The sequence below is a fragment of the Limulus polyphemus genome, unplaced genomic scaffold, assembly GCF_000517525.1.
Source record: "Limulus polyphemus unplaced genomic scaffold, Limulus_polyphemus-2.1.2 Scaffold7621, whole genome shotgun sequence".
NCBI lineage: Eukaryota > Metazoa > Arthropoda > Merostomata > Xiphosura > Limulidae > Limulus > Limulus polyphemus.
In genome coordinates, this window is record NW_013673231.1 from 26746 (window position 1) to 36717 (window position 9972).

The 9972-nt window shown below is 32.0% G+C and overlaps 1 protein-coding gene across 1 annotated transcript in view; it reads left to right on the plus strand.

Moving 5' to 3' along the window:
- The window catches only part of LOC106474735 (VWFA and cache domain-containing protein 1-like), a gene marked incomplete at its 3' end in the record, with an annotated part of 11663 nt that extends 4041 nt beyond the window's left edge, over positions 1 to 7622 (plus strand). The window contains exons 5-11 of the mRNA XM_013935428.2: positions 1197 to 1308; positions 2249 to 2414; positions 3971 to 4119; positions 5275 to 5444; positions 5896 to 6018; positions 6515 to 6622; positions 7514 to 7622. Coding sequence (XP_013790882.2) covers positions 1197 to 1308; positions 2249 to 2414; positions 3971 to 4119; positions 5275 to 5444; positions 5896 to 6018; positions 6515 to 6622; positions 7514 to 7622 — 937 coding nt within the window. The remainder of the gene's footprint in view (positions 1 to 1196; positions 1309 to 2248; positions 2415 to 3970; positions 4120 to 5274; positions 5445 to 5895; positions 6019 to 6514; positions 6623 to 7513) is intronic.
- Positions 7623 to 9972: the final 2350 nt, after the last annotated feature.

Here is a 9972-nt window from a genome sequence, read left to right on the forward strand (position 1 = left end):
CTTTAATATAAGTTTAACATGACAGCAAATGTACAACGTTTCGACAAGGTTTTGTCATCATCAGGTACTTACATGTATATCATCAACCAACTCACATGGGATTTGGTACTAAGATACCTCCATGCTGGCCCCAAATAGTGATATAGACAGTTTTTGGTTTTTCTGGTGTCAAAATTGGCCATGTTGAGATTGTGTGGTGGAGCCATGTTGCAATTGCCAGCAAATATTGGCACCTTTATTTGTATTTTTTTGCTATTTACACACGTGTTACAGGTCAAGATCCTCCTTCTTTTTTAAATCTTCTCATACATTTTTATTGCTCCTTACAGCATTAGTTTGTTCTTCTATGCATTTTACTCATGTTTTATCAGATCTATACCTAATCTTGCAAGTTATCTATTCCTGTAGTCTGCTCAGATTAATAAGGTGTTGACTGATCGAAATATTGTGTATCGAGCTTCCCGTTTCTGTAATCTGCTCAGAATAGTGAGCTATTGACTGATCTATATCATGCCTCACCAGTAACTAAAAAACTGATTTCACTGTGATAAGAATTTGAGAAAAAAAGTGATAATTTTTAAATGGGGAAATTTCATTTTAAAGCTATCAGATGACTTGAAAAACCATGTGATTGAAGCACCTTTTTGGAATTAATGCTCTGTTTTTTAGACATTTATGTTCTATACCAGTGATGATTTTGTGTTCTAGTGTATTTTACTTTTTAAGTGTACGTGTTTGGAACTAAAATAATTAACTTTTTATCATAAATAACATATACATATATATATACATATACGAAAATATTGTATGAATCACTGCTTAAAAAAACTAAAACTTTTGGCCAACTGACTCAGTCACCAAGGCACAAAATGCTGGTTGGTCGTTCTCGTGACTGTGTCACCAAATGCTGATTGGTTGATTCACCCTGTAACCAGGGCACCGTAAGTGAGTATTGTTTAGTTAGTTATACTGGTTTCCAGTTGACTTTTAGTTTTGTTCTGATCAAAAAATTAATATTTATGATCACCAGAAACGTTATTTTTCTGCCATATTTCTGTTTCATATTTTGAAAAAACTTTCCTGTTGAATTCCAGCTTTTAGCCATATATGATTTCTTAAAAGACAGGCTTGATTTTCCTTTCTCTAATGCGTAACATGAAAGTATTTTACATGTTACACTCTTTTTCCTTGAAAAGTGGAGGGAATGGAAGTAAGCAAGTGAATGCAACACGGGTGATTGCCCACGGTCATGTGGAGAGTGAAGGCGTGACAAACATTTCCATGGCTTCAAGTTATTACTGGACAGCAGTAAGAATAATTATCAAATTTCATTTTTACTCGGATAATTTCACGTATATAGATGTGTTTTGATGTAAAGTAATTTACCAATCTCATTTCCTTCTTGTATTTCTGGTCCTCTACTGGTTCAGTGGTAACTCTGAAGACTCGTAATGCTAAAACCAAGCTCTGATACCCGTGTTAGGCATAGCACAGATATTTCACCATGTAGCTTTGAGTTTAATAACAAACAAACAACAAAATCTTGTAGTGGGATCTTCAGAGAGTTTTGGTTTTAACATTTAGGTCTGTACGGTGAGTCAAAATGTTTAAAAAAAAAACTTGGTAGACTTTCATGACCTATCTAACAGACTGAGGTATGGATACGACATTATAAAGCATTAATTAAAACAATATTTTTAACAAGGCATACCTGATGCATTTTGGCATTCACTAGTTGGCTTTTTCAAGTATTATACATAGATTTTTGTATTAAAATTCATATTTAAATTCATCCGTTACAACATTATTTTCATGTCTTCCTTTGACAATGTTATTTCCATGCCTTTCTTTGATATTTTGAGCTTAAAAGAGCCTATGTATTTACATGCTCGGTAATTTGTCTGTTTATGTACATGTGTGTAGCAAATGTAGAATCTAAAGTAAACGCTAATAAGAAAGATATAAAAAGGTCTAAGAAATCTGCAAAAATTATAAAAAATTTAATTAAAAAAATCTAATTTGGATGTTATACCACTTTGAAATTAATCTGTGTTTTTAAATATAGCAGGATTAATAATTATAAATGTTGGAGGTATCCCACACTTTACAAAATTTAAAATTCAGAAACAGCTAAAACGGGATATTATCATTTTAGCTGTTTTTGAATTTTAAAGGATTATTAATTATTGTGATGCTAAACTACAGTAAGAGTTTTTAAAAAGGAATATCTGTGTTCTTTCTTTTTCAGGTGGAAGGCAGTCAATATTCAGTATGTATTGTTTCTACTGAAAGAGATACTAAACTAAGATTAGAGGACAATATAAGTTTAGATTCCTTCTTGTATCATCGAATTGACAAGTACATCCCCGATAATATGCAAATCTGTCAGCATTTTGGAATAAGAGCCGTAAAAAGTGAGTCCTTTGTGATTGACCAAGTCTTTCTCTATCATAGTAATGTATGTTTAATTAAACCTTGGTATTTCAAACGTCTTTCTTTTGTAAAATTGTTTTTTCCTAGAGTTAATGTTGTATGTTCAATCACGAAGAAACGAGTAATGTCTTTGTGACATGATACTGGACTGATTTCTAGCGCCATTAATATAATTCTGTTCTAAATCTAAAAAAATATAAGATGACAAAACACTTGCCTGAAAACTTGTGCCTATTGAGTGAATTTTGTGGTCATATAATATTAAATTAATTCCTCTGTTTGAGGTTCAAACATTTTGTTACACTTCATCAGAATTTTCATACAAGTATTTTTCAATCAGAATACTATTTGTGGTGTGTGGGTTGTCTCATGATAAATCTAGTACATTCTATTGAGGTCTTCACACACAAAAAAAAAAAATCCAGAAAATTTGATAAATAACGGCATACATTATGTTTGCTGTATATTCCACTTTTAGTCATTATAACCATGACAGTATTTGGTTAAGACTAGCTGTGTAGGTGGTAGGTGTTGCCCACTGGTTGTTCTTCTTCTTGCTAGAGGACTGGGCATGGCCTAATGGTTATTGTGTCAGGCTGTGTGCCGAAGGTTTGAAATGTGATGCTGCTGAACACATTCCACTGTTTCATCTGTGGGTGCATTATAAAAGTAGCAGTCAACCTTTTATTCTGTTCAAAGTCTTGTTAGCAATTTAAATTACCTTGATTGTGTCTGAAGAACTGGTTATTTTAACAATTAGGCCATGTGGTGAAGAAGGTGCTGTTTAGCTGGTAATTGTTTTTACAGTAAATCCCCAATTTAGAAGGTTCTCTTCATAGGAGTTTTCTTGGACTTATAAAACTTGCTGTTTGCAATGATGTAAATGGTTTCTAATAAATAAATGATTTTTGGGACCTTCCCCACACCACTTGCTTGGTTAAGGGGTACTGGAGTCCTAAATCTGTCGGCTCCATCTTTTTGAGATAAGTAATTTAGTTTTTAAACTCGACTCGGGAACAATTCGTACAAGCTACGGTTCAAATCCTGAAATCTGGTGAAGCGTTAGACACATACAGGCCTAAAAGGTGTGATTAAAAAATCATGTTAACTCAATTTTTTCCCTTGCATTTCTCTTAATTTGTTCAAAATGTGTGAAAAAAAATATCTGTAGTTAATGAGGTTTGTGTCAAAACTGTATGTTTATTAATTTATTACTTTGCCAGTTTTTGGTGTTTTTTACTGTAGCTTTTAAAGTGTTATACTGCATATACATTACTAAAGTGTCCGAGAATCTTTTTGTCTCTCATCTTTCTGCCAAACCGACAATTTTTGGCATTGATTGAAAAACCTAGTGAGCAGTGACCTGTGAAAGACAGAAAATAGATCTCAAATGCCATTTCTATACATGTCTGAATTTGAACCCACAACAGACAAATTAAAGGGGAACATGGAAGAAAAGAAACATTTATAGAGTTGATATTATTTTTATCTAATACACCCCCCTTTTCATGTATATTTGTTACTTTTTTGTGATCAGGTAATTCTGCTGTCCAGTTTTCTTCGACATCGTGGGAAGATCCATTGGATCACAAGAAGCAAGTGGAAACTAAGAAAAGTATTGAAGATCTCACAAAATACATGTTAACAGGAGACAATAAACCACTGAATAATGGATTTATTTTAAAGGTAGGGATAAAAAAAGTTGTCGTTTTTTTTTTAAATAGACATTTATTTTCCACATTCTACTTTATTCGCAGCTTGAAATCAGAGGTGTGAGAGAAAAAGTTTTTAGATCTCTATTGCCCCCAGTGGTAAAACAGTACGTCTGTGGACTTACCAGGCTAGAAACCAGGTTTTGATACCCGTGGTGGGCAGAGCACAGATAGCCCTTTTTATCTCCCACAAGTCACTGCCCATAAGGTTTTTCTTTCAATAGCAGAAGCTGTTGGACTGAATGATGAGAGTCAAAAGTTTTATCAAATGCTACTATAGAAATATATGTAGTATAAGGCTCTAAAAGTTATGGCTTAAACTCCAAAAGTCAACAATACATTGAAAAGTCACTAGGTCTCTCACAAGCTGCTGACCAATAAGCAGTGAACATGTTTTTATAATAATTCTTAAGCCTAATGGTATTCCAATATTTTGCCAGCTTTTGGCATTTAACCTGTAACTTTTAGGTTGCACATATAAATGTCTCTTAAAATTTTTTTGTCTCTCGTCATCCAGCCCTGCTGATGAGTCATGAGTGAAGTGATTTGTAGGAGACAAAAAATATATCTGAATTGCTGTTTATTACATATATCTGATTTTGATCCATGCTTAAGAGGAACGTGGGAAAAAATAAACACAACCATGGATATCCGCAGAGGGGGGAGGCACTTGCTCCCCTGGAAAAATGAGAAACATAATGCTTTCTTTATTCATTCAGTATATGTATTTGAATTTTTTTATTCAATTCACAATTTCGTTTTTATAATTTATAATTTAAACCATGATGGATAATTAGTTTGGCTAATTCTTTACGTGAGTACCATACATTGTTGTTTTAGCATTAAATGTTTTTAATATATATAAACATTTGCTCTATTTTTCACAGGAAAACGGAACAAATACGGTTTCATTCTCTAACATTTCCCATTTTTATCATTTAATATTTAAAATTTAATTAAATATTTAACATTTAAAAACCTAATAGAAAAAGAAATATCGAGACCAAAAAGTTACGTATGGTCGTTAAAGTTATACGAGTAAAATTTTTAAAGGATATTTTTTGTTAAAATGTTGTTTTAATAAGAAAACTAACACGTATATTTTTTTTTCTCTACTTTTGTTAAATAGGATGATGTGCGAGATGAAGTAATTATTACTGCTATGGTGGAGAAATTTTGGACTAACCACTCCTCCTACAGTGATATACTCGTATGGCGATCAGTAGCAACAAGAAACCTCATTCGTTTTTATCCGGCAGGTAGTATTACTGGCGATTTTGATTCCACCAAGAGACCTTGGTAAGCACACTATCTTTTCATTGTATTTACACGAAATATCAGTATGATAATTATGCTTAGCCCTCTGCTGGAGTTTGTTAGCATCCTCATTATTATTATTTTTTATGGCCTAAATACCAACAAAAATCCCTGATATAACAGAAATCGAACAAAGTAGTAAATATAGTTTTACTTTTCTTTATTACATTTAGACAGCTATGATTTGTGATTTATTTTAACAGAACAAATACAGTTTTACTCTTCTTTATTACATTTAGACAGCTATGATTTGTGATTTATTTTAACAGAACAAATACAGTTTTACTCGTCTTTATTACATTTAGACAGCTATGATTTGTGATTTATTTTAACAGAACAAATACAGTTTTACTCGTCTTTATTACATTTAGACAGCTATGATTTGGGATTTATTTTAACTGAACAAATACAGTTTTACTTGTCTTATTGGCAGGTTCCAAAGAGCTCTCACAGCAAGAGATAAGCTAGTTCTTTCTCCTCCTTATCTTGATTCTTGGGCATCAAATCAAGTTATTTTGACACTTAGCAAGGCTATTTTCAAAGGCAGGAAAGAAAAGTAAGAGATATACGTATATCAAACAAAAAATAACTATTTGCAGGCATTTGGTGAATTGTCTGTTTTTTGGGAGTAATTTTATTTTCATCTTCAAATTGTATTGAAAAAAAAAAAAGGTGTTATGTATGCAGCTTTGGACATGATCTTTTCGGGTGTATTTTGAATGTTTTTAGCATTTTATAAAAGTTTTTGTAGAATTCTTGTTAAGAACCTGAATGAAGAGTGTAATATCACATCAAGTCCAAACAAAATATTGAGAAACGGATTAGAAAACCAAACTACGTGTTGAATACGTTTCCTAAATCCACATTCAAAGTAGAATAAAGATTAGAAACGATATGTAAAGTAAGATTAGAAAGGTGGGAAAATAAGTAAAGACATAAAAACTTTGTTCAACGTGTTGTTTTTTTTAGGTATACCTTTAATAAAACAAACCACTTTTTTTTCTCTTTACTTATTGTTATATTCTCTTGACTAAATTCTTCTTGTTCACCAGAAGTCATTCCCCAAGTGGTCCTGTGGCAGCCGTTATGGAATGTGATTTTAGGATTCAGTATTTTGGAGAAAAGCTTAAAACCTTTTTCCCTGAATGCTCTGATGGAGAGTAAGTTTGTGACAGTTATATAAAGATGAGGTTAAACATTTTACATAAATATATAAGAAATGAAAGATTAGACATTTTTACGTACGTATACATACCCATAAGCTAAGGTCGAACACAACATTTGTACTAAGAACTGTTCTTGTATTGCTAGCCCTGATGAAGCTGTAAGGACAAAATATAAAGTTTTTTTATCATTAACTAGAGAGTAAAAGGTTGTTTAGATTTTTGGTGCTAAGATCTGATCCATGTTTTATCTGGTTTTTAAAGCAACTATAGTATTAAATAATCTATCCAAAAGTTTGCATTTTAATACAAATGTGCTAGAAAATAACATTGTTACAGACTCTGTAGAAATAGTTGTGGTTTGACTGGCTCAGCTTTGGAAAAATTTATAGTTTTTTTTACGACTTTTTTTTTTTAGAATAAGCATCGACTATTTTATGATGTTTAACAAAGTAATTGGATTGTTTGTGTTGAGGAATAATGTAGCCCCCTGGTGGGACAGTGGTAAGTTTATATATACTTTAAACGCTAATATCTGAAATTCGATTCCCGACAGTGAACACAATAGATAACACAACATGACTTTGTTTTAAAACAAACAAACAAGGAGCAAGAACATCACCGAGAGAAAAAGTTAATTCTCGCTTTAATTACATTTTAGACTGCCATAAGTTATACGATAATTTGTTATTGTCTCAAGTTGATTGAGTTTTACTCTCTTTACTGAAAATGAAGTTAAATGTACAATAAATATGTTTTTTGTTGTCCTAGTGGTACCGTTGATCCCCATTAATTTAAGATATCCACCTTCGTGGATGAGTTGGAAGAATGTTGGTGTTTTTGTCATGTGATTATTGTATTGATATTTCATTTTGAAATTATTTTCAGCTGTTTTATTATGCAGACAAGTGGGTTCCTGGTTTGGCACCCAGCATTTGAAAAAAAGATTCATAGTTTTAACCACTCGGGTATCCCCAGTAATCACGTGATTGTTGTGGTGAGTAGTAACTCATTAAACTTATTTATTAAATCGATCATTAAAGAAAACAAATGTGCACAGGGTCGGTCCAATTGGAACAATCCCATATCAGAGATGAAACATTGGCTATAATTTTGAATTTACTAGTTTATCTTCATATATTGTGGCAAGCTTTTAGTGAGATATACAAGTCAGAGGTTTGCAAAAAAATCAGATGTATTACAAAAGTATTTGTACTCAAGATCGATCTGTGAATTTGCAAAAAGAATAAAAATGCTTTTGTACATAGTATAGTTTGCATCTTGTAGTGCGTAATCTTTAGAACCTCCAAAATGCATATACATAGACTTTTCTATATCCCTATATATATTGTATCTCAAGTACCATGAACTGTTGCTAAATCATGTAGGGTAAAATTAATAGCTGATAACTCTGACATCAAATACATAATATCATGTTGAATGGTGCTTTGCAAAAGATGCCGTGTGAACTTTGACCCCTACCTGTGCACATAGGGTTATTAGAGGAAGCTTATTACTATATCAAAATAATATTGTATAAAATTTATGACAAAACCTGTAAGATTTTTGCTGTAACTGTTAACGAGTGTTTGTTGTTAAGAGTCTTATCAGACTTTAGTAACACTTTCAAAGATAAATTTGTAGTAACTCGCTAACATGTTCTTAATTCAAACTTTCAAAGATAGATTTGTAGTAACTTGCTCACACTGATGTTCTTAATCCAAACTTTCAAAGGTAGATTTGTAGTAACTCGCTCACACTGATGTTCTTAATCCAAACTTTCAAAGATAAATTTGTAGTAACTCGCTAACATGTTCTTAGTCCAAGCTTTCAAAGATAAATTTGTAGTAACTCGCTAACATGTTCTTAATCCAAACTTTAAAAGATAGATTTGTAGTAACTCGCTAACATGTTCTCAATCCAAACTTTAAAAGATAGATTTGTAGTAACTCGCTAACATGTTCTTAATCCAAACTTTAAAAGATAGATTTGTAGTAACTCGCTCACACTGATGTTCTTAATCCAAACTTTCATGTAAAGCCTAAAGTTGAATTTCTATATTCAGTTAGTGGATCTTGTGATGACAATGTTATTGTGTTTATCTGTTATTTATTCTAAAACATAAAAAGTATATGTAATGGATACAGAACAGAATGATCTTAGTGTTACTCTGTTACAATTACCATAGAAACTGAAATAAAGACTGCATAAAATTATGATATGGCCAATGGCCAAACTAAGTTTGGAGCCATAAAAAAAAACACAAGACAGATGTCACTTGTAATCTGATTATTTATGTACATTTATTCTCCTGAAAAAGGGAGTACTCACTTTTGGAAAACATAACACCTTATCCCCCTTTTACGGGTAAATAACTTAACACCTATTTTTGAGGGGTAATGACTTAAGAAATTAAGGCGTACTTACCCTCAAGTGGAAACGAATCAGTAATTTTTCCACATCCATGCATTTTGTTGAATTGATAATTTTATCCTTCATCATACTGAGTGCCACACATGGCTCCTAAAATACATAAAAAAAAAATACCTTTTTAGCGCTGCGCTTCAATTTTCATTTAATAACCAGAAGGTCTTTGTTTGTTTGTTGTTAAGCTCAATGCAACACCCTGGTTTATCTGTGCTCTTCCCAACTGAAGTATTAAATCATAATTTTCTGTGGTGTGAGACCTCGAACTTATCGACTGAGCCTCTGGGGGGTATTTAGAAGAAAAACAACAAAGTGATAGAAAGAATTTTCATGAGAAAAAAAATGCACTGAAGATAAAAAAAATGCCAAAAGAAGCTGGTCATCAAAAGATATAACTACATGTAATGTAAGAAATAACAAAATTGTTAAGATGAAAAAAATACAAAAATTGTCTTTTATAGGAGTAAAACATTATATTAACCCTTTTGGTGTGTAATTACATTTCGGGCTAATTCCTGAAAAGTGTCAATTATCCATCAAAAAAATGAAATTATGAATTTGATCTTTTTTTTTACTTTCTCAATATCGAAAGGAGATGATATATTTTCTATATCTGTTATAACAATTCCATAATGTACACATGAACGGAAAAATCCAGTGACAAATGATGAATGCTGACTTATATATTCATTTGCCACCTCTGGTTTATATTAGTTTATCAGATGATAGATACTAGACTACTGAATATATATGCAAGGCATAACATATATAAACTTTTAAATATCAATAAAATTAACTTCAAATTATGAAGCTACTTACCGTGTGTGCTAACAGCTGAGTATATGTAAAAACATCAACTACTTGCAGTGTTCTCACAGAAGGCAGCGCCACAGAGATGTGTCATGGCTTTCAAGGAGGTG